The following is a 25,253-nucleotide window of genomic DNA, read 5'->3' on the forward strand; positions in this document are numbered from 1 at the left end:
ACTGGCAAAAGAAATTATTTTTTTGATCACTTTCGATTATTTTCTCAATTCTAAATAGTACATGATTTTAGTTTAAGTTTTCATTCATATCTGGGGAAGCATGGGGAGGCATAAAGGGGGGGGCTAAATTCTAACAAATAGAAGAATGCCTCTACTTCAAATACGTGTCTAAAGAGGTAGATCAAAACAAACTGCGGAGGAGGGGAAAGGGATGGGGAGGGTGGTTTGGCAGGAAGGAGGCAGGGAATCGGGAGGTGTCGGGGATAATTTTAAGTATCACTTGTGCCCCTCAGTTTAGCGCGGTGGTAGGGCGGCGCGCCCATGTAGAAAGTGTTCGGGGGGGACTGAGGTATCGGTGCGCGCTGGCGCTCAGTGGGGGCAGGGTTAGGGTGCTTAGTGCCACAACAACCCCCCACCCCCTCAGCTGAGGTAGACGGCGTTCTACTGTGGAAGCATGGATACACTCGAGCACTTTTACCACAATCAACATATTTACATTCGGCATGAAGAGACAAATGAAATGAATTGTATATTTAAGTTTTGGATTCCTTTCCTTTTTTTTCTCTTTTCCCCCAGTTAGGGTTCATTCAGTATTTTGTGTGCCTATTCTGGCTCGTTTTCCCTGCATGAACATCAAACTGAAACATCAAGTTACATTTGTGGGTTACAGAGAATGTCTTGTTTAACTCATTTTCCTATAGCGCAAAATTAAAATTGAAAGAAATATGCGTCTATCAATGTGACTCCCCCAACCCTCACCATGCAGTGAAGACGTTAACATTGACTCGATGACCTGGCTACAAGGGCCACTCCGAAACTGACAAAGCTTGCTCTATGAAAATAAACCTAGTCGGGCTGGGACCTTGCTAAGACAATCGTCAAGAAGGTGGCAGATGGCCTGGGAACAGAACAGACACAAAACAGACGTTCTGCTGACTCCAGGGCAGATCTAGAGAGGACCATTATAGTCCACACTGCCCTGCACTGACCACAGCCCTCCTAGAAGGGCAAAAAGGATTTTTTTTTTGACAAATTAAAGTACCATTACCAATATCATTCCCAAAACTATATGGCATTGCTGCAATTATGTATGGTTGGCATTATTTGTATGTTAGTTGTTTTGTACTTTTTTTTTTCTTTCAGAAGATGGTGGACCCTCAGGGGAAAAACTGAGGCGATTTTCTCTCAATACTCCTGTCAGCCGCCAGCTGAGGGGCGCCAACTCTTGCTCCGGGGCTGCTATGTACAAATAGACTTTATGTACAGGGTCATCTTAAGTCACACATACACATGAATGATGCCACCTAAAGCACCAGAGTTGAAGGCAAGGTCAGTTGGCAGCTGACCAAATTTTAAATTTTCTTAAAAAAATAAAAATGTTCAAAGACTATCAGCTTTATAAAGTATACAAAATACCACAAAAGCAAAATAAAAAAAAGAAAGGAACATTTTTTTTCATATATATAATCATTTTCTTTTCTCTTCTGAGGTACTAGATCCTGAGGTAGTTAAGTAAAATGCATATTAAATTGGTTTTCCTGGGCAGCAGCAGTTCGGCACCGTTTCCCTAAGTGTCAGTCATAGCGCTGCCCTCACCTCTAAATATATATTCATCTATGTATATAGGTCTATCTATAAAATGCATCCAAATTTATAAAATGCCACTATCATTACAAGGGCAGGACGCCCAATATAATCCACCCTTTCAGGGGTCCTGTCCTGAAACAAGAATCTTTCCCCTAAACATGGCCCACCCAATCTGAGCCAACCCTCCCCCAAAATAAACTTCTCTGGTGGTCTGACTAGGACCTTGATAGCAATGCCTTTTCCTTTCCACAGAAAACTTATGAGAAAGCTTCATCAACCAATTAAACACTTAAAAAAAATGTTTTTCAACTAAATCTGAAGGTCAACCAAAACATCTCGTCAGGTTTGAAGTACCACACCTAGGAGGCGATAGGAGGGGGGATCCTTATTTCTTCTTTGTGTTTCTAGTGTAAAAAGAGGAAAAAAATAAAAAATTAACACACCCGTGGGGAAGGGGAGGGGGAGGAGGAGAGCGGTCGAGGGGTGTGTACATGTGAGGGCAGGTGACGTTGTTGGGAGCCCTCAGAAGTACAGTCTCACAGAGATGCAGAGAGCTGAGGAAGGTGGAGGTTTAGAGGCGCAGGGTCTCTTACTAGCCACACTTGAAAAAGATCTTCAAGTAAGACGAGGAGGGGTGGATGTTTGGTTGGGTTGTGATACCCTTTGACCCCTGAGTTGAGCGTTACGACCCCTTGTCTTGTTCTTTTCTTCTATCGTCACCCCCTGGACTCTGCTGCATCTGTCCATCTGTCGAGTCTTCTGGCAGTCGGTCACCATTCCTCCAGGTTTGGCTGGATCTTTACTTCCGGCGAGGCTGTGGAGGTGGGGCTCCAGATGTGGGCTTTGGCTGCTGCTGCCTCCTTACCTGGGCCAGGATTTCTTGAATCTTCCTCTGAGCCAGCTAGATGACATGAGCAAATGATGCTAAGATTAGATCAGAGCAAGAAGTCATAAAATAATGTGTCGAGTCCTTAAAAACACATAACATTTTAGCACTTTCCCCATCAGTGTTAAAAACAGGACCAGGCAGATGAAAATAAAATGTGAACAGAGAAATCGAAAAAAACGGTTGCATTTGATGGTGATTCTTTCAGTGCTGGGTACACTTCCTTGGCCCTGGCATGGTTGGAAGAGGTGTGTTTAGGAGGCACAGAACTGATGCCAATGTACGAGCACGAGTCGGCACAAGCACACGCATAGAGGGCAGTCCTGACGTCAATTAAATTGACAATAATGTGGAAGTGGAATGTTTGCTGCAAATTTGGTAGGATAAAAATACTGAAACACAAATTGGATACAAATACGCTCAAAATCCCAAACCCTCGTGTATAAAGACGTGGGTGTATGGCAAGAAGCAATCGGGCCTAGGCCCTTTTGAAGCAGTATTAAGTACAGGCCAGCAGGGGAAGGGGGGGGGGGGCAGTTGATGTTTTGGTTCGCCTGGATTTATTCTCTTATTAAGATTGCATTCATCAGCCCTTTAGCGCACAGCAGTCAAGCTATGAACATCACTTATTTGGGCCACAACCTGGACTATAAGAATATGTGCTGCACTGATGTCGTTTGAATGTAGGAAATATCAATTAGACCGAAGGTGTCAAACTCTTTTTCACAAAGGGCCACTCTACGATATGATAATCACACTAAGGGCCAGACATGTACCCTGCGTTCCGAATCGCAAACTCTTTCTTTTTTCTATTCTACATACTACATCGGACGATAAAAATAATCTAGTTATGGGGGGGAGGGACGCCCTACCAACTGAGCTAAGGGCGCCCCACATCCGGGTACTTCTAAACATCCTAAAATCGGTCCACAAGAATCTGGACATCCAAAATCTTTTTTCAACATACTATAAATCAGTGTTTCCCCCAGAAAATGGCTTAGTCAAGGTGGTCACCGCCCCAAATTTTGGGGGTATTTTGCTCAAAGATGCCAATGCGCAGTAAAAAAATAAACAACTGTTAATTTGAATACAAAAATACTATAGACACTAACCTTACAGTTGTGCAATTTTGTTTGCTATGTACAGGTACAAATTTTGTGCCAACATGCAGACAGTACACAATACAATTAAAGAACTTCTACTGTTTTGGTGCAATACTATGCAGACACACCAAATACAAATAATGGACCATACTCTTAACATGTGTATGCACATCAAAGTGCAAATTCATATTTTTAAAGTTCCTTTCTGGATGGGGGCTGTTGTGCGATTATTGTGGACAATAGGCCTTCTGTGATGCGCTAGCCTATAATTCATTAATGGTTATTTTGAGCCTACTTGCTTGATTTCTTTTTAAATATAGAGGTTATTGGTCGTTTGGAACATGTTTTTCCCAATTTAAAACATAAAAATAAAGCAGTATTGAAAATTCAGAAAATAAATCTTCTTGGCCTACACTAGCATACCGTTTGAAAAATAACTCAATAGTTGAAATAATAAATACAATGTGTTTTCCCCTTAAAATTACTAAATGCATTTCAAAGACAGTAATAGTGTGGCACTTCTATAAACTTATTGAAACTTGGCTGGCTTTTTTTAACATTAATTGATATGCAAATTATTTTTATAGCAGCGGCGGGAAAAATATAGCAGCGGCGGCGCGGCGATCTGCCGCTGTGTGAACCTGGGGGAAACACTGCACAGACATAACTAAAAGCAAATGCTTGCTCACCCATCGTCACATGACATCCTTGAGTGTGAAAAGCATTGAGTGCCATGCTGTTCTGATGATTCATGTGGCTCTGGGGAAATTAAATACTGGACATTGTTGTCTATAGAAAAACCCACCTGGCATGCAAAGAAGTGTCCGCTGATCTTGACTATAACCTGGTCATTTTCATCAGGTGTCTGGTCCCTGGGCACCACCACTTCTGCACAGGTCAGGTTCTGCAGCTCGTTTACCTGCAGCCACCAAGAGATAAGCAAATTAACACCTTCAAGAGTAAACAATTGGAGAAAACCAATATTTAAAATCATCTTTTATCTGTTGGCGTCTGTTTGTACAGTGATTAACTAATCCGATTCCTTGCTTACCGTTTTCCCGCCCTTCCCGATGACTCGTCCAGCAGCAAAGGATGGAACCTTGATGTGAGCCTCCAGCTTCACCTCTTCCTTGGGTCCGAAGAAATTCTCTTCCTTCAGCTTGCCAAAGATGCGACATTGAGCCTGCAGTCGGACAGTTTCCAATACAGATTATTACCCATGCTGCACTTAGGAAATGGAAATTTTCTCCAAAAAAAAGTTTAGGAATAACATTTCTGTTCTGGCTGTAAAGGGTTATGTACATAGAAATAACCATCAAGTTTCTCACTGCTTAATATATCCAAGAGCTACCCACAGCAATGACAGCATGGGGCCCAATTACTTTATTTCTACCAACAGTGTTTTATATTTGGCTGTGAAGAGGTACAAGACCTTAAACTGAGCCTCTGGCGGTCCAACGATGATGACCATCCTCTGCTTGGCATCCATTCCTTCGGCAGGGGCAATCTGAAGGAGGGCAGACAGACAGCTTGCTTCCAATCTCCTCAGTCAAGTGACAACAGCTGGCATGGACACGCTGCCATTGAGATTCACAACTTAAATTCGTGTTCGCCCGCTCACCTTGATCGAGGCACCGGCAAAGTGCGACAGCTGTTTGATGTGTTGACCCTGCTTTCCGATGATGGCTCCCACCGCGAGCGCCGGGATGAACAGGTGAACCGTCTCCGACTCTGGGTATCCCTGCTGGGTGTGAACGTGTTAGTACTACTGTGACCAGGAGATCACACAGACAGTAACTGGCGACCTCTTGCTCCAATGCGCAAAATGCAGGCAATGGATCGAGTGCAAGCCGTTCCGTTCTTTAAAGACACAATGGAGTTCATGCTTTGAACTCTTCTCAGAAAACACCAGCTGGTCATAAGAGACATATCTGTCTTGCAGCAGACGTACTGTCAATGCAGCGGAAAAAAATGACCACTTATTCATTGCAATTGATGAGTACCCTCACTACCCTGTATGTTTACAATGATGCAGAATATCTGTTTGAAAACTAAAAAAAAAAAAAAATCTCATGAATTCCTTTATCAAAAGCCAAAATCTGAGTAAAAGTGTCTTATTACAGATGTCTGAATATACAGATTCCTTTTTGCACACATTGCTTGTCCAGAGTGATTGCCTTGAGCTTAGAAAGGGGTGATAGTCAAGGAGGAACAACAAGTAGCTGTGTTTAATTGCATAAAGCCAAATATTACAGTCAGTGTGTCAACCTGCTTTTTGCAATTTCTGGAGAAAGGCTTACAGCGCTGAGGAAGTTAAGAGGCCATCACACAAACACACACACACACAGAGCGAGAGCAAGAGAGAGAGAAACATTCACTTATACTGATAATTTTTTTTTAAGTGCCATATTGGGAAAATCAACGCTTTAACATCTGGCAAAGAACAAGCTACTGTTGCCCTCCGGGACTTATGTCTCCCCAATCACCAGGGTCCCAGCTGCATACAGATCAGGGCCTACCTAAAAAAAGGTCAAAGATTAAGGGGCCGCAGTAGAACAACTTTGATGTAGCAACCCCTGCCCCCCTAATCCCGCAGAGTGCAGCCACAAGCCGTGCAAAGCACTTTGGGACAGGTGACTTACAGTGAGGGGCTGGCTGCTCGCCGACAGCATAGAAGCCCATAATGGCCCCTCAGCCCCATAAGGGCTGCACTAAAGGAAAAAAGAAACATGAAACTGAGTAGCTAAAGACTAGTTGTAGTTTTCACTAGCTTGACCCAAGAGTTGAAAATAAAAAAAAGTCCTGGGTTTTTACTGGTAGTGAAGAGGGGACACCCCTATACTGTACTGGACAAGGAGACTAACTTACTCCTCCAAACGAGCATCCACCATGGGCTCCAGGAGGTGGTCCACTGGACATGGAGGGGCCCATGCCTGGTGCACAGCCGGGGAACAAACCCAAAGCGTTGAGATTCAAGCCTGGAATCAGGTTTGACTGGAGCTGTAGATAAAAGGAAATATTTCTATTAACACAAAAGTAGAACTTCTGCTCAGAAAAAGATTACCAAAAAACTCAAATTAGTGGATTCACTTTGAAAAGATTCAAACCGTTTCAACTTAGGGTACTAAGTGATGTGCATTCCTGTTTCCATTTATTAATAACAGTTTGGCTAGGTAACTTTTGAATCATTTCATATATTTATTGTAGAGGTGGGCATAGATTAATTTTTTTAATCTAGATTAATCTAGATTAATTTTGGAATTAATCTAGATTAATCTAGATTAAAATGTCTCATTTGAATTCATTCATAATATGTGTGTGCTCCTAAATAATGACTCAAAGTAAGTCTTTGAGAACGTGTTTCTCAAGCCAGGTGGCACATCAGACCAGGGGCTCATCTCCTGTTTCCAACATGCATCACAAACTGCTTGAGGAAGCTGTTCTACTATGATAATTGGTGATGAAAATAAATAATGTTCAACAAGATGTTACTTAGTAACGCGTTACCGGCATCGGACCTCTTTTTTCAGTAACAAGTAATCTAACGCGTTACTATCTCCAAACCAGTAATCAGATTAAAGTTACTCATCAAAGTCACTGTGCGTTACTTTTTCTGTAATTTTCCTTAATGAAACATTTTACATAACTGCACAAATGACTGCGATTGCGATTTTATGTAAATAAATGTGCACGCATGTGTCTCTAAACGCTCCAACTGCTCCAACCGCTCCTCTCGTCTTTTTGGTAGCGCCCCTCGTCTCTGTCATGCAGCGTGTGTGTGTGCGCCTGTGTCTGTGTCTGTGTGTGTGTGTGCAGCAGCATTACGGCCGAACTGTGGCGCAAAACAAAGTTTCCCCCCCGATGAAATATAGCGTCTGCTATGGGGATATTTAGGATTTGGGTACGGTGACGTTGACGTTGAAGAGATAGAAGTGTTTAAAACTTGGAAACTTATAGTCACGTGGCGACCGGTGGCCACACACACCCACCCTGCGTTCCAATACCCGATTGTGTCGTGGGCAAGTGATGGAGAGAGAGAGCGGCGGGTGTGTGAGAGAATAAAGGCTCCTCAAGTGTCAACAACGGCCCCCGGCTATTATTATCTCCCCTGAGCCGAACAGGAGGTGGAATAAGAGATTAACGGCGATATTTTTTTTATCGCCGATAAGAGTCTGACGTTAACGCAGCACGTTAACGCCGATAACGGCCCACCACTAATTTATTGTCTATTATTTGTAAGTCCTTGAATCGTGAGCATACTCGTATGCCTAATGAATGTCATACTCCAGGCTATGGTAAATTTAATTCTGGAGGTTTTAAGAAACGGCATGTAAAATCACAAAAAAAAAAGAATTTGGCAGAAAGAAAAAAAAATGGCACCTACAGCCATCCTCTCCTGGTAACGCTTAATTTAAAACAGTGAATTTTGTAAAACCATGGGTGAGAATACAACAGAGAATCGGTATCAAACTTGATAAACACAGAAAAGGAACATTTTGTGCAAAATCAACTTGATTTAACTGACATCTTTGTAAACCCCAAGAAAGAATAAATATGAGCCTAGAATTGAAGATACTTTAAACTCCCTGAGGGGACATTTTTCTTGGGCATTGTGCCACAGTCCATTTAAATTAAATAAAAAGAAACATGAAAAGCATTCAGCATGACACACAAACGCATAAAAACATCCTAAAACATAAAAAGGGAACGTTGACATCGACCGAACTGCTTTGACAAAAAGACATTGAAAAAAACAACCTTTTGCCTATTCTTCCAGATTCTCACAATGTAAAAAATAAAATAATAATTTACAGTCCACAAATCCTGGGTTCAAAGCAGTTATTTGAAGCATCATTTCAAAAGTTGAGAAGTACAAGGTGGGTAAAATGAAGTAATCTGATCATTTTGGTTTCAGTCATTCCCCAATATCTGAATTTCCCTGAGAAACTAATATTATTTCATAGTATGGCATTATGAGAAACCACTGGAAAACTAATTTTATGAGTACTTATGCGAGAACAATTCAGGCATATGAAAGTACTGCTATGGCAACTGTGTTTGAAGATCCCCATTGGGCATCTTAACACTATTATCTAATTCCCTTTAAAAAAAGAAAAGGTTTCAGTTATTTGGCTTCTTGCTTTTAGGTAACCTTAAGCCACATTAATCCTCTACTGTAGGAGAAGGCCTACGTTACTTTTAAAGCATTGGGTCGATGGAAATGTTCCATTTCAATTAATTCTCTTTAACTTTATGGAATGGACTAAGTGCTACAAATGCTTACATTCATAGCAGCCATGTCTTGATCGTGCGATTCACCCATCTTCTTCATAACCTCCTCCCCAGCTCTTGCACACGCCTCGATGGTGCCCTTCACAGTGATGGTCCGGTCTGGGTTGTAAATGGTTAATTCCTGGAAACTGGACAGGACAATGGAAGGAAAGAAGAGACATGAGATCAATTGTGTCAGAGTATAAATTCTGACACCAAAGCAAAAAAACGTCTACATTAAATTGCATAGCAGAGTTTCATGAATGGGCTGCGGACATTAAAAAAGAAATATGTAAAATTAAATTAAAAAAAGACAGTGTCTTACGATGAGATTAGGATCTTGGTCCCTGTATCAACTTCGATTTTCTTCAGGTTTCGGCCTTCCTTGCCAATTAATCGTCCAACAAAGTTGTTGTGTGCAAGAATCTTCAGTGGGATCTCCTCAGTGCTGCACAAGACAGAGAATTTAGTTTAGTTAAAAACGCTACTGAACAGTAACTTAACATTCAAATCAGACTTCTCCTACGGCTGTCTATTGTGAAGCATGTTGTGAACCGTTAGCATCTTGCATCATGTTTATATCATACTCCATGAAGCTGTAAAAGCACATTTTCTTCTGCAATAAAATATCTATCCATCCATGTTTTCCACAGTCCTGATTAACAAGTCATTGGCATTCATCTTCAACCACAACTTATAAAAACAGTCGTGGTGTGCATCACAAAACGCATAACTTACAGTCCGGGCAAAAATGAGTATACATGGTAACAAGTGATAGAATGACTTGACAGCATTTTAGAACAGAGCTGAACATTACATGACGAGATCTGATTAGGCCATGGGGGTGTACAACAAAATCACAGCTAATGGTCTTTGGTTAAGTCAAACATTTTACGAAGGCAAATACTTTTTTCCCCCCGCTTTTGTTAAGTTTGTGCAGAAACTCACAACTTGGTGTCGACAGCTTCCTTATGCATGATCTCCATGATGGTTGTGCAAGCGTTGGAACAACCTTCAGGGGTCGAGTGAATTGTGATGGGCTTCTCTGCTGCACCTGCATTTTCTTTCCTATGGATGTCGATCCTAGGGCAGGAGAGGCAAAACATGCTACCTTTTAACAACAAGGCAATTTAGAGTGCTTTGCATAACAGACATAAAAAGGCAGTAGGAAATATGAAAACATAATATTAGAACAATTTGAAAGTAAAATTGCAGTATAAGGGCCCACTCACACTAGGGCCATTTGCCTGTTCCGTGCTGCAGGAAGAGTCAACACGATTCCCCCCCTCCCCACTCCCCCCGCTGGCCCGTGGTCACACTGTTCGTGGCCTGGGCACGATTGCACCTTGCCTACGTCACCGTGCGCGTTTAGGATTCGGAGCGTAGTCTACTTGTAGGCTATACGACCGTTTGTGAATATTTTCATCCGGCCAAATTTGCATCAAATATTCCACTTCCACATTAGAGCAACGAGAATCCTTAAGCTATTGTTTTTTTTATTTTATTTTTTAAATGTAGCCTTGACGTAATAGGTCGCGGTGGACAGTCTCATATTTGCACGCTGTTTATTATTAATATAACGGCCCGTCATCAGACCATACGTACCGGATGGTTTTATACACATCGATGGCTCCATCAAGTAATCCAAGTCAGAACTTTTTGTATGGGCAGAGATCGTTTTTTTAAGTGTCTTTATAAAGTTTCTTGTTAAACCTTATTATAGGCTACTGTTTCCTTATCACCGGGCCGCGGAGTCCCGTTGTGTGTCGTTTTGGGTTCGTCTCCACCGCCATGCGTAAAGACAGTATTATGACAGCGGACGGGAGGAAAAAGAAAAAAAATCATCTGACGAACGTGAGTAAACACGAAAACCTTTTTGCTTTGCTTTCTGCGCTCACCTATTTAGCTCTCTCCCTCTTTTATTAGCCCACACCTAGGCCTACACACATGTTAATTCTCACACAGTTTATGTAGCTACAGTCCAAGTGGTGGGCAATTCTGGTGCAGACTAGAAAGGCAGCGGACGTTAACGGACAATGCATCCTTAATAAATTCACGTCAGGAACGCCGCCTGTGCGCTTGCTTGTGCGCGTGTCATCTCATTAGCATCTGTACTTTGGCCACGGCACACCTCTCCCAAGTGTGCCGTGGCCAAGGGGCTGTTCCGTGCTGGAATACGGATGGCGTGGTCACACTAGCCAAACGTTCTAGACTTTAGTATGCAAATGAGCTCGGGCACGGGGCCGCGACCCTAGTGTGAGTGGCCCCTAAAGGAAGCCAAATGGAATCAGAAACTAGATATAAATGACAGCGCAGTGCAAGATATGAATAAAAAGTTTCAGATTTATCTCGAGTCATCTTTTTGCATTTTAAAAAGAACAGAGTTGGAGCAGATCTCAAAATTCTGGTAGTTTGTTTCAGATATTTGGTGCATACAAAAAAAAAACTCTGGGCACAGTAAGCTGACCTGTCTCAGGTGTTTAGAGCGGTCCAGATGGTTCCTAACTGAGCAGCAGATCAGAGATGCACTTTGGTATAATACATTCATAAGCTGTCTAAACAAACAGTACAAGTAAGTCCATTTCTACAAGAGGTAGTGAAATACTGCAGTGGTGGGATCCACCCTTGTGGTATCAGTGTGGACTAACAGTTCAAATAAGGCAGCTGCTAGAGAGCTTAGCGAGGACAGCAGTGCAGTAGTCAAGCCTATCACAGGGACAAGGTTTTCTAAAACCCTGATGAGTCCCTTATATAATACTTTCATATTTGTACCGATAGATTTAGCTGTTGTCTTAATCTTGATGTTAAATTTTAGGTTTGAGACGAGTTCATTCAGTCACCTGGTGCTATTGTTATATAAATGTGTCATCTGCAATATTATGGTAAAATATTTGGTTGTTTAAACAAAAACAAATCACAAAGAAGGGGCCATGTTCAAATATATTTAAATAAGTTCTCATTGTACATTGCATATTGAACTGGTTTTAAGTAGATGAATGGACAATAACTTAAGACAAACTGAAGCTCGTCATTAAAGGAGAGGTACATTCTTGGGATGATTGATTGGCAGGTTTTTCAGCATGTCCAGCAGTAGCAAAAAATGTGCAACATTAATATGAACACATTTGCGATAATGTAAAGTTTGCTGTTTTCAGGTCTATATTGTAATGCAAAGTATCTGTAGATACTAAATGGGGGCGGGACCTGATAAGCCTTTGGCTTCTTCCGTCACCCTTCGGACAACACAAAGTAAGATGTATGAAGATATGAAAGAGAAAATTGTGTATTGGTGGAATTGTCCGAAAGAATAATAAATAAATAAATAAATATTGTAGAATGACCCTGGACATTTATTTTCAACTACATGCGTTCACACAATCTTTTTGTACCAGTGTGGCTTTTGTGATTTTTTTATTTGAATTTTAAACCTGGGACCAAATGTAGCTCAGTAGGTGGAAAGGACTTTTTTTTATTCAAATCAGGTTTAATGCTGGAAATCAACGGTAGAGAATAGTAGAGCTCACTGGCAACGGTCTTTACGATTCCTGACCACTGTGTACATACTTTGAGTGGGTCTGTTTGGTGATGTTGCGGATGGTGGCGCCCTCCTTGCCGATAATTGCCCCTACGAACTGCGTGGGAACCAGTATCCGCAGAGGGATGTCCGACTGCACTTTGGGCCGAGCACCCAGACCTGGAGAGCCGGAACGAGGAGGTCCACGATTATTAAAGCCTCTCCTGCCGGCCCCTGAGGGACCCTCCGCTGCTGCAGCTGTCTCATCGGGGATATAGGTCACTTTCAAGGCATAGCTCTCCATCATATATCCATTCAGCTTCTCCATCGCCCTGGGGAACAGAAATAGATATCAAGTTTCTAATGTCTTGATCACCGCTGAGTGGGTATGATTTAAGAACACAGGAAGGCTCAGAGTGAAATGCTCTGACTGGATCAAGTGCCAAACAAGAGGCTCCGGTCCAAATTGACTGTTTACAAGTCTCAAATGATGGGCACAAGGGACAATAAAAGCCTAGTAGCAAACTGCAGGGGCAGTGGCCAAAACATCACTTTGTGAGCTAGGAGAAACCCACGGCAACCTCAAGATAGCATTTCCCACCTAATACACTTTGCCTTGTCAGCGTTGATGAATTAGAATTGATGGTGAAATGATAAATAATTCCTGGAGACTTCTTAAACCACTCGTGCAGAGAACATTGTAGTACGATTCATGTACAGCAGGGGGCACCCAATGGCCAATTTAACCCCCCTTGTTCTCCATCACACTCTCACACACACCCTCACCACCCTCCTCTCTATCATCATTCCATGTCAAATTAAAGTAGACTGATTTTTGGAAGGAGGACTGTAAGAACACCAGACAGAGCAAGTTGATATCATTTGAAATAGAGAATGCTTTGTTTAGTAAAAATCTTTAGCAAATCCACGCCAAAGGATTAAAAGACGGCTGAGCTCGAGATAAATTATCTGAATACTGTGTGTATGTGTGTGCGTGCGTGCACGTATGTGTACTCACAGCCTGGCCTGGTCCTTTGCTGCAAATCGAACGTTGACTACTGCAGTCTCTGTGTCAGTGTTTACTGTGGGAGAATAGTACAGACACATTTAGTAACAACTTTCCACAATAGGCTACTTTTACATGGTTAATCATTTACAGATTTACAAATTTGGAAATTAAGCAAAGATGCATTTAAAGAGAAAAACTAAATGAAACAAGATTGCACAAATTCAGAATGCAGTATAAGGTGTGTTGATGCAAGACAGTGGAATTTTAAATTTTAGGCAAATTGTAACAAAGCTTAAAGACTGCATTTACCTTGTTCACAGCTCTCTACAGAACCATACTTGACAAGAATGCCATCCAAACCCTGAGAGAACAAGGAAGAAAAGCAATGATCACTCAAGAGACTTTGACCAGAACCTGTTAGTGAGCAGAAGCTCATCTATGTGAACCAGCCTAGCTCACTGCCAGGACACAGTCCATTAATTCTCAACCCCAGAGTTCAATGTTGAGCTACGTAGATAAATTTGCTGCCTTCTAGTAAAAGCCCATCTACCTCAAATTATGACTCTCCCCTTAGGGCACTTGCATGGTGCTCCAGGTTTTATTTAATGTTTAAAAGCACAAATGTATTCATTGTAAAACCACAATTTCTAAATAATAAATATAATATCTTAGAAAAAAACATTTCAGAAAAACCAATCCATGGTCGCTTTTAATTTTTAGCAAAATTATCTAGGAAAAGTATCTAAAACCTCTCTTTAAAAAAATGTTAAAAAAATAAATCACATCATGTTTGAATCACAAAAGGCAAACAGCAAAAATAATTTTAGACATGTTCAAAAAGAAAGCCACACAATGCTGGCCACCTGCCCAAATCTGGAGACCAAAGGGTTTCAATAGATAGTTTTATAGTGATCAAGCGTAGGCAAGAGAGGGAGCGAAGGTTTTAAGCTAAGCTAAGACATCCGACCATGCTCATTCTACAGCAATGCCACACCCCCAAGAGCTCAACCCTACTTTCTAGCCAACAAGACTGTGTCCCTGCCCCCAAACTCCGCCAACCCACCAACCGGGCAACCTCCCGCCTCCCTGCCATCTCCACTCTCCATCATTGGCCGCTCCAGCCCTGATACGAGTTCCTTCAAGCCAAGAGTTGCAGGCTGCTGGCTGGATGATCTGCCTGTCCATCCACCAAGACTGGCCAATGGGAATCCAGGCCATTCAGGAAAGGGTGGGGTACATTCCAGCAGGAAGCAGTGGCTGGGGGAGGGGTACGAGTTCATGCTACACATTCTGTGAATCGGCGCACATGGAAGGGAAGGGGAAACGTTCCAGGCCCACCCACCCACTACAGCTTGCAAACACGCCACTACTCTAACCACTGTTCTCTCGCTGTAGTGCTACACACACTATGACCCCTCGTCTTATCTACCTGATAAGATGCATACAAGGCCTTTGCGTCAAAAGATCCTTATTCTGTTCTTCCATTCTACTAACCCCTCCCCCCTGGAGGGGAAGAAACCTCCATGTCACCTTTTGAGAAAGCAAACAGCTCGCTCGCTACATACTGGCAACATGGGTGGATCTGGAGCTGCAGTTGAGGGACATGCGTAGGGAAAGCGAGCCCACCATTACAGAACATTGAGGCTGTCGTAGCCAATTGATCACAGTGAGGTAATCAGGTTAATACATGGCTTTACATTTCAGCCTAACAATCTTACAACTTGGAATTCTACTGAACTGAATTGTTTAATTCATTAAGAAAATTCTTATTGGGCATCCATGTTTTTTTTATAAAGCAAAAAATTAAACTGCACAAAACTACAAAGCACATGTTATGTATTAAGCTCCACACAGAGGTAAACAGGGGATATGAGTGACACATCATTTTTAAACTAGAAACTTAAGTGGAATTTGTCAGACATATTTAAAATCTTGAAATGAAAGCACAGATAATGTGTGCCCCAGATTAGTACATAAATCAAAGTAGAATGTGTGGAACAAACAGAAAACCAAATAGCTTTAAAATTATCTCTTATCACATGCAGAGAAATACATGCAACACACAGACAGAAACACACACACACACACACACACACACACACACACGACTGTTGCTCAACACTCACTAATCAGGCAGTGGCCTTTACAATCTGACCAGGTTTCAGTTCCCCCTTTTTATATTTATAGATGGATATTAATTTTTACATTTCATTTATATTTAACCCTTTAATGCAAAACAAAATATGTGGATCTCATTTGAGATTTAAAACTGACCTTGAGTGTCGTCTTTACGGCTTCAACACAGTTTAAATCCTCTGTAGAAAACTGGCCATCCAATGAACTCATCTGGGTCCCACTTATGCAACTGAGGACAGTTTTGCATGATCAATTCAAACATGGTTTCCTGAAGAATGCGTCACAAAATGTGTGGGGTGTATTTTTTTTTTTTGCCTAAAACACTAAGGTTCACTTCCTTAATACAAGAGCAGGCCAACATTTTCAGGCAGGTTACCCGCATTGGAATAGCTGTGTATAACTCATTTTGGGAAGGATTGAAGGCAAGTCATTGATTTTTGGTTATAGTTTTTTTTTATGTGGGACATCTCTTAAGATGTTTGTATATGAATGCTGTTGCAAACAATACAGAATAAAAAACAATTCTTGCTTCAGGTTTAGCACGCTGTATCACACTTATCTGGACCAATACTTAAAGAGTTTCTACTGTTTTGTAGCAACAGTCTCAGGGCTAAAATCTAATTTAAGATGTAATGTTTTGTTGGCATTTATAGATGATGTTATTTTTAAGTTCCTTTATTGTCAATTAACACATGCAGTCACACAAGGTTATGGAAATGTGTCTTTCCGCAAGCCCTCCCACATCTCCAATACCCCCCCACACACACACACACACACACACACATCCAATTCTCCAGAAGTAAACATAATATGCCTCATAAAATGTTATCAAACAACAAACTTTCCTTCCAATAAGATACAAAACTCAAGATACTCAAGATCCAACATGTAGTGTTTCTTACATGGCCAGCGTGCTGAAATGCATTGAATTGCACAGGTATGGATTTTATTACCGCCATCCTCTTTACACCGAAACACTGACATAGGTGCATCATAAATAGTCACATTATTTCTTTTTCAGACTCATTTAACAATGAAATATTTTTTTTTGAACACCAAGAAGTCGTGATAAACTAAATGTAATGTAAAATAAATTCAAATACACCATATATTGAAGATTTCCAGGGGGGGGGGGGGGCAAGTCAAACCCCTCATCGCATGAATGTGTTTCACATCCCCTCAGACAATGGACTTGGTTTGTTTTCATTTCAATTTTTTTTTGCAAGAACACTTTTGGGAAAAGGCATTCACTGTCGAACCTGCATACATAATCAGGGTTGAAAGACATCATGACAGAGCAATTAAGTCACATTTCCGCTTTCAAGCCCATCAGATCCCATGTTCCAAATCAACAGCAAGCTTTTGCAAAACATGCCAACACGACCACATCACCTGGAGACTCTACTCTGAAATATTCCTCCCAAGACTTTGTTTAACATGACCACAGATCCTGGATCCCTCAATCTTTTATTTAGCAATAACTAAACCTTACAATCTTCCATCAACATTTCCAGGGAAATTTTCTGGTCTACCAATCAGAGTTCAACACATTGGTCAGTGAGTTATATACGCCTGAGCTATAGCCTTGTTCGAACGAATAAATCAAGCCATGCTCAATTGAAACCCAATGGGAGGCAAGGTGACACCAGTGGCCACTTAATGAGCCCAACTGGGCTGCCCAATGGTGGTGCCCCACCCTGGAAGGAGTTAGCAGCCTGTTAGCACTCACCTCCCACTGCATGTGAGGCGGGATGTTCCTGATCTGCAGCTTACAGCTCCTGGAAAGAGAACACGGGAGAAGAGGGTGGGGGATGGATACAGAAGGAGGGATAGAAAGAAATGTGATGAAGGTAGATGGATGGGAGAGAAGTGGGGAGAAAGACAGTTAGTAGCAGACAATACCAAGGGCATAATGACACTAACCACAGAAGATATCTTAATTTAAAAAAAATCCTAAAACAGCAGGTCAATATTCCCTCCGTCATTATAGTAAGACTGACAGATCAGGGTGGACAAGCTGCAGATATGACTTCTGCTTTAATTCCAGTCCCAACTCGGCAGGTGCACCGAGACACCATGGCTAAAAAACCTTGGAGGGCGTGACATAGACTAAGCAGGCAAATGGGTGATTTGGAACCACCACAGGGCGGCCCAAATTGAGTTGAAGATGCTTATAGTTTAAATTAAACCATGTCGCACCACGCCCTTTGTCCGATGTCACATTTTGAGAGTGCGAAGAGCGTGATGGGGAAGAAAACAGGACAGCGTGGCGGAGAAAAGGGAGTAATGGGGGGGTGGCAGCATGGGATTGAAAGGCCAAGATAAGCTATATATCTACACTTAGGTATGTGGCCTGTAGCGTTGCATCTTGAGGATTGAACCACTGCAAGGCTCACTCCTACCATATTCAACCAATACAGACAATTAGCCAGGAGGATCCAGCTCTGTATAAAAAAAACAGGGGACAGGAGGGAGTTGCAGGTGCCAACAGAAAAACCAAGAGGGGATCTCTGCAAGCAGCGTCACTAAATTGGAATATACAAAATTGCGTGCTTGTTCGGAGGGGTAGTGTGAGCACACAGCAGAAGCAAGTGGAGAGCAGTAGTTACAATGGCGCTGCTGTGCTCCGTCACTACAAACAACCAGGACAGACATCCCCAAGTCATCCCTTTAGCTTGAAGGTTCCCAATTTAGTTCAGCTTGTGCACAGCAGCACGAGTGAAGCGACTGTGTGTGTGGAGGTCATGTAGACAATGGAACTTGTGGATCAATGAGTCACAGAGTTTCACAAGTGTCCGGCAGCATGTGGATGTTGTATAAAACTGAGGAGAGTGCAGGCCGCTCCAAAGTCTCCCGTGTGTTGACACACACACACACACACACAAACCTAAAGGAACAAAATGTACACATGGCTGGGAGCTGAAGCATCAATTGACACAATCTGTGGAATCAGGAACCCTGACCCCCAACCGATTTCCACACCGGCCTTAAAACTCACTCCGCACCATTTTCTGTGTCTGCATGTGTGAAAAAAACCTAAACTACGAACATCCCTTGTTCCATTTCCTCAGGCTTCACTGAGCTGTTAATTGACGTCTAAATCTGCTGTGTAGAACATACCACACAACATCATGCATTTAGAAATAAACTTAACATGTATACTAGGTAGTAGGAACTAAAATTCACTTGAAAAAAATTAATTACACACAAGCCCCTCTACGCAGCACAAACGTAGTGCACATGTGCAAAAAGGGGCCGCAGTAGTTGAAAACCATCAGCTTAGTCGCTTTGGCTGTAAGCAAGCTAACACCAGTTCAACAGTGTTTAATTTGAGACATTAGGAAAACTACTTCATTCTACAAATTTGGCAAATTGTAAAGAAAATTCCCAAATAACTTCCAAGAGGAATTCCAGCTCTTTCCGGCCCACTGTGCCATTCCTAGCTGATCCAGCCCCCCGTTCCCCACACATTCTGTACACTCTGCATTGCGGTGGGAACGCCATGCGAAATGTGCAAATGCACCGAGCACTTCCAGTCGGATTAACCTATAGCTCCACACACACACACAAGAAGTCAGCCAGGGGATGGGGGTGGAGTGGGGGTTGGGGGTAGTATACATTCCCTAGTCCCAGCCTTTGATTTGGGAGGGGATGGGGGGGTATGGCTAGGCCTGTTTCAGGCAAGGGTAACAAGGGCCCTCTCTGCCCCTGTGGGGGTGGGGCCCTGTTGCCATGGACACGGAGAAGTCCACTGACAGGAACATGTAGAGCGGGGGTTAAAAGTGGGAGGGGGGAGGGAAGGAGTTACGGGGGTTGGCTCATCATGTGATGGCCAGGAGGAGGCCAGACCCCTTTTTCTTTTTGTCTAAACGGACCAATATTCTAAATGTTCACCCCATTCTTCATTGCTCAGCTGGGACCCGATTGTACCCACAAGTGGGCGTACAGACGTTGTGTGTGCGCCAGTGTACACATGCATCCATTAAACAAGAGAATGCACAGATCTAGCACAATGAGATTGGACCACACCTGATCGTACACCTATCTCCTTTTTCATAAATTCTCAAGCCAACAGCATGAGGGACGGTGCAGGACACGACATATGTGCTCTACGCCCATCCACAGCCAGTGACTATTCAGCCTTACAGAGGTTCTGAATGACTGATCTCCACAGTCTGGCTTCCGCTGCCCTTTCACATGCAGGCCATGCACCCAATGAGCCACATGCGTTTGGATAAAGCCAAGTGATGAATTGTATTTATTTATTTAATAACAGTTAGAAATGACTCAACTTGTTCAAAGACTATTACACACTTGTGTCAACATCACCCACCACACGGAAAGTACATTATATCTAAAATGTCAGAAATACAATGATATTCTGATTTGAGCTTAGCAGGAGGGAGAGTTTAAGAAACCATTGCCTGCAGTCTGGGTAAAACAAGGGGCCACATTCATAATTCTCTGGCACCCCAAGTCTCAGTCCCAAATCCCCATTCTCACAGGTGGGGCCCCACAGTGACCCCATGACCCAGAATTCTTGTAATAAGAGCCAGGAGAAAACCGCAGTGATAAGGTCTGCACTGTGACTCAATTTATAGAACTTTTCAATGCCTGGGTTAAAAAAAAAAAATAGATAAATAATTTAAAAAAAATTGTAAGTACAAAAGGGCTGAAACTTTACACTACACAGAACAATTCCTACACATATAATAAAATAAATCAAAGTTACACCTATATGTTAAGCATCCATTTCCCCTTGCTCTCACAAACAGGCCCTACCCCCTATAGCCATAGCATTTTGTCTCTGTACTTGTGACTAAGCGAGATTTTGCATGTGGAGATGGGCAAGTAATATTTACTTTGATTATGCTCCTCTTCTTGGATAAAATGAACAGTGTACACATGAAGGACACTGCTGCAAATTAGTTTTCCTTATAGTCCAAAAGAAACTGCTCGATTAAACTTTTGAGGAAATTACATTTTTTGTGGCACATTTTGTTTATAGCAGTTTACCTTGTTGCCCAAAAGCAGGGTCAAAGGTGAAACAATAATTGCCATTTCAAACAGTTGTCAATTGTGAGAAAATTGTTATTTTAAATAGAAATGTAAATAAACTGGATTGAAATAAATACACCTGAAAGATTATGATTAATGCTTGATTTCCTGTTGTGCAATTCACATCCCTTGGAATAAAAAAATAAATGGGCAAGACATTTTCAGGATAGCATGGGTGTGATCTTTAAATGCCAGATAAAATAAATAAATAAATATAAATATATATATATATATATATATATATTCTAAATAAAAGATAGGCACACCACATTTAAGATGTCAGGCAAAATGAAATGTCCATAAGGTGGCCAAATGTTTAATAACTTTATAAACTATACAATGCAACTGTGGACGAGACTTTCAATTAGCTGAATTTTGTTTTGTTAAGAGTGTTAATGCGCATTAAATTTGCACAGCAGTTGCCATGCACTGGGGGTCATTCGTGTGCTTTTGGCGCAACCATGACAAATTTTGCGGAATGTACAACAAAATGTTTTGATTACATTATGTACTTTGGCCAATGTGAAATACCACGTCACCCCCATGCAGCTCGCTCTTTTTGAGTACCTAAACTGTAACCACCCCACCTTGATCCCTGTCTGCTATAGCACTTCCCCATACTGACGGGTTCAAAGGTTAGGCCATAGTGATTGGCAAAACCCCCAGTTGATATTTGCAGGTTGGAATGCAAAGAGGGGCCCCAGTGTGCGTGTGTGTACACATACGTACAGCCTATAGTCAGACTCAGAATACTGTTCCCATTGACTACTGCTATGTTCCATGTTGTAGGGAGGGCAGGTTTGACTTTTTTTGAAGTGTGGCTGAAACTAGACTCTGTTGCTGCCATAGCCAACACAGCATGCTGCACTAAAAGACACAGCAACGTCACCAGCTTCTTGTGATCAGGAAATTCAGGAGGAAGGTCTCCAGATTTGAGGCAAAACCCCTCATGCAGCTTACCTGGTTTATTTATCCAAGCTACAATTTGGACCTGCAGCTTTCTAAGGGAACGCTTATTTGACCTTTAGGTTGAAAACTAATTTAATGTAAGAAATGTCCAGAAGTTCCTCCTTGGTCCACATTAACATATTGCACTTTTTAAAAAATTATTCAATTTGCGTATGATGAGTTTATAAATCACACACGTTCATCATGACTTTTTGATTTAGCATGTGTGTTGTGTTACTTAATACAGCAGATCATTAAAAAATATATAAACAGCCCAAATTATGCATACTACGCATACTAGGCTACATAGTATTCCTCTTAGAATTCATTACACCGATGACCAAGCGGGAGCCATATTAATTGAATTTGAGAAAATTGATCAATCAGAGCCGAATTGCGTCACCTACAAAAAAATACTAACAGCGCCAAAAAGGCCGGGCATTTTACGTGCTCAGCAAACATTACGTAGACCTAACAGGAAACATTTATGGTACGCTGTATGCATAGGCTACCATACGCTGCAGGACGACAGTCCAGTGTGGATTACTGGGGTCTAACTCTACAACTAAGGGTTGTCCGTGACTTGGGCCCCAAACCTCCCATTCCACTCGCGTTTGGGAGTCCATCTCGTGCAACAGCAGCACAATGTGCAGAGGAGGGCGGAAGCGCAAGGCAGGCAGGGAGAATGACGGGCAGATCCTTCTCAAATGGACGACTCCACAAGGCCTAGTACGCCTCAAATCATGCCTGCACTCCCCCTGCACACACTTCAGCCAGTACACTAGGGCTTTAGCTCGTCGCCCTGGGGTGAGAGCTCAAATAATATCAAGTACAGTGCGTGTGCTAGTAAATACTGGTCGATGGGCAAGCGAGGAAATGCACGTATGTGCCAGCTAAAACTAAATGCACGACGGTTTTAAGGAGCACCACATAGCAATGGCGAGAGGAGGGAGTGCACCACCATACGCCCCTTTCATTTGACCCCAGAGGGTGAAAAAAAAATGGACACCTCATAACCAGAAATGAAAATACACACACCACCGAATTAATGTTAAACAGCAACATTAACGCACAAAGCCGGTTAATATCACTGGGTTAAAACAATTAATGAATACAACTTGTAGAAAACGGCAAGAGGAAAGAGAAAATAATTGAGCTCCCTAGAGTTGAACCAAAACCACTATTTAATAAAAGTCGACATACCTTTGACGTTTTGGGACAGAATGCTCCACTTCGAGAAGTTTTCCATGAAGTTCAACTTTACCTAAAAAAATAAAATAAAATGCCACCATTAAATTAATTAAAACCGTTTACTTCATATAATGGGCTACCTTTCCTGTCTTCGAAAGTGTGTATGTGAGTGTTTACTACTCTTTTTAAATGTAGGGGGCTTTAAATCTAAGCATTCATACGTACACATGTCTTCAGCTTTGTGTAAAGTTAGCAACACAAATTGCTCAGTGTGTGCTCGAGCCACTTAATAGCAGCACGAGGACACCACAGCGAGCCCAGGCATTAGATGGTGTCACAAAATTGGGCGAGTTTAGCTAAAATGGTTACGTGTCTTTACGTGTGAGCATGCATTTACTTTAATTTCACAACAAACTGGGGACACTTAATGAATTATAAAGGGGAATGATCGCGTGGCTTAGTTGGTTGGCCTACATTTGACCAACACAATTAAACCACCTGGTGTGTCAGCATGGGCGAAATGGCTCTACTATGTAGCGAGTTGTTGCCATTGGAGAAGGCTTGTGTAGTGTGCAACATTGGAGGGGGTAGGCTACAAGTACACAATTAAAGCAGTTATTAAATTAGAAGCAGCAACACGCCACGGCCTCTGCTCCAAACCGTGCCAAAGTGGGCTGTGTGAGAGCACACTGTAGGGTTCAATACACGGCGTCCACAGCCCCGCTGCCTTGAACGGCACATAACCTGCATTAGGAAAGTACTACTGGCGGTCTCATCCTCATGATTGTGTTTACTCGACCATTTTATCAAGCCACACTCAAGTGGAAAAATTACAAGAGATGAATTTCACTCAAACCCGGGGCAGCACGGTGTCAAAAGGCCAAGTAAAGGTTGTGTGAGAGAAAGAAATGCTCGGATACACCCCCCCCCCCCCCACCCTACCGGGCTCAAAGTAAAGGCAATCTCAACACAATTGCAGCAGCCCGTGCGTCTTTCCGAATTACACTTTCTTCTACACCCCACATTTTTAACTCACCTGAAAGAACATCGATGGCCTTCATCGCAGCTTTCTCGTCCGGGCAATCCACAAAAGCATAGCCAGTTTTGAGAAGAAATGGACCACTGTGCGGAATCTTCCACTGCTCAAAGATAGTTTCGAAGTCCTCCTCGCTCGCCTCAGCGCTCACGTTGCCAATGTATAGCTTATTCATGTTCTGCGCCGAAAAGGGACAATCTTTAGACGCTGAGGGAGAGATAGTAGTTTGCGCTCACGGATGTGCTGTGTTTGGAGTCGCCTAAATCGCCTTTACTACTACGGAGCGGCTGTGGCGTGCTTCCCGGTCGTTCAAGCCACAGATAGATTTAAACTGGCAGCCTCACAGTGCGTTCGCTCTCCCTCGCCCCTCTGTCTCTATCGCGCAATAAATAAACGCTCAATTATTAATCTCGTATCTCCAAACGATGGCGGACTGGGTGAAAAAGGAGGAGAAACTACTTTGTGTCTTCCTCCAAACCCCTTGGCAAAGAGACAGAGAATGTCACACACGGTACGGCTGGCGCCCGCCTCTAAGTCTCGAGCCTAGAATAAGAAGAAGAAGAAGAAGGGGGAGAAGAAAAAAAAATCCTCTGCTATTCCGGCTTTTTTGAATGAGCCACGTGTTCAAACTACAAATCAGCCCACACGTGAGGAATCCCAATTGCTCAATTAAGTGTTTGGGATTGGGGAAAATTGCACGGGAATCTGGGGTGGGGACAGCAGAGGGGAGTGGAGAAAAAAGGAGGGGAAGAATGGATTGGCGTTGGGAAAAAAAACCTGGCGAGCTGTGTGCGTAAAGGGTTTCCGTGAGAACCCAGTGTATCTCCACTAGAATCACATTCGTGTGCCTTTCTCTGCAAAGCCTCGACTCTCATTGGTCGGTTTAGGAATAGTAAAACGGCAGTGCGCACACGCACGCCCATAGCAGTGCAGACGCTGATAATGCGGGGGCTTGTGCGCACGGCCGTGCTAAGTGCGCTGTGCTCATGACACATGTAGGAGGAAAGGGGGGTGGGGCCATTCATAAATGATGTTGCACTATATTGTTAAATTGCATAGTGGACACTTTTAATTTGAAGAACCTTGACTAGGGAGGGCCATGCGCCGCTCCGCGGGTCCTCGGGCAATGTGGGAACGACACGTAGCCTACTACTAGGCTACTAACCACATGACGGCATCCATCTTCTCCAACTAGAGTGGAGCCATGCCCTCGCTGATCCACAGCACAAAGTCCAACAGCAGGCCCCACTCGCCCGTGGCCATGCAGAATGGCACGAAGGGGTCTCTGGGCGAGATGGGTGCCGCCATGCCACTTGCAATTTGTTTTTTCCTCCAACTTTGAGGCCGCTCGGCTAAACGAGGGAGCTTATAGCCTATGCCATGTGTACCGAATGCACATGGCGAAGCCTCTCTGCTATACCTCTGTCATGGGCCTGCGTTAATTCAGAGTGGGAGGGGTCTCCTACACTGAAGTGCCCCTAGCGTCATATGTAACGCACAGCCTGGTTCAATCA

At 42.8% G+C, this 25,253-nt stretch overlaps 1 protein-coding gene across 1 annotated transcript; it reads right to left on the minus strand.

Annotated features, from left to right (window-relative positions):
- Positions 1–122: 122 nt before the first annotated feature.
- Positions 123–24,300, minus strand: igf2bp3 (insulin-like growth factor 2 mRNA binding protein 3). Its single transcript, XM_080044923.1, has 15 exons — positions 23,740–24,300; positions 22,716–22,776; positions 17,236–17,284; positions 13,680–13,731; positions 13,380–13,443; positions 12,412–12,693; positions 9,796–9,930; positions 9,173–9,295; positions 8,861–8,996; positions 6,445–6,576; positions 5,198–5,320; positions 5,009–5,083; positions 4,628–4,759; positions 4,382–4,495; positions 123–2,488 (listed from the first exon to the last, which is right to left on the minus strand). The coding sequence occupies exons 1-15, from the start codon at positions 23,912–23,914 to the stop codon at positions 2,387–2,389; spliced, it is 1,755 nt and encodes a 584-aa protein (XP_079901049.1). The 5' UTR covers positions 23,915–24,300; the 3' UTR covers positions 123–2,386.
- Between the last annotated feature and the right edge of the window lie 953 nt (positions 24,301–25,253).

This window comes from Ammodytes marinus, assembly GCF_949987685.1.
Source record: "Ammodytes marinus genome assembly, chromosome: 17".
In the NCBI taxonomy this organism is placed as follows: Eukaryota; Metazoa; Chordata; class Actinopteri; order Uranoscopiformes; family Ammodytidae; genus Ammodytes; species Ammodytes marinus.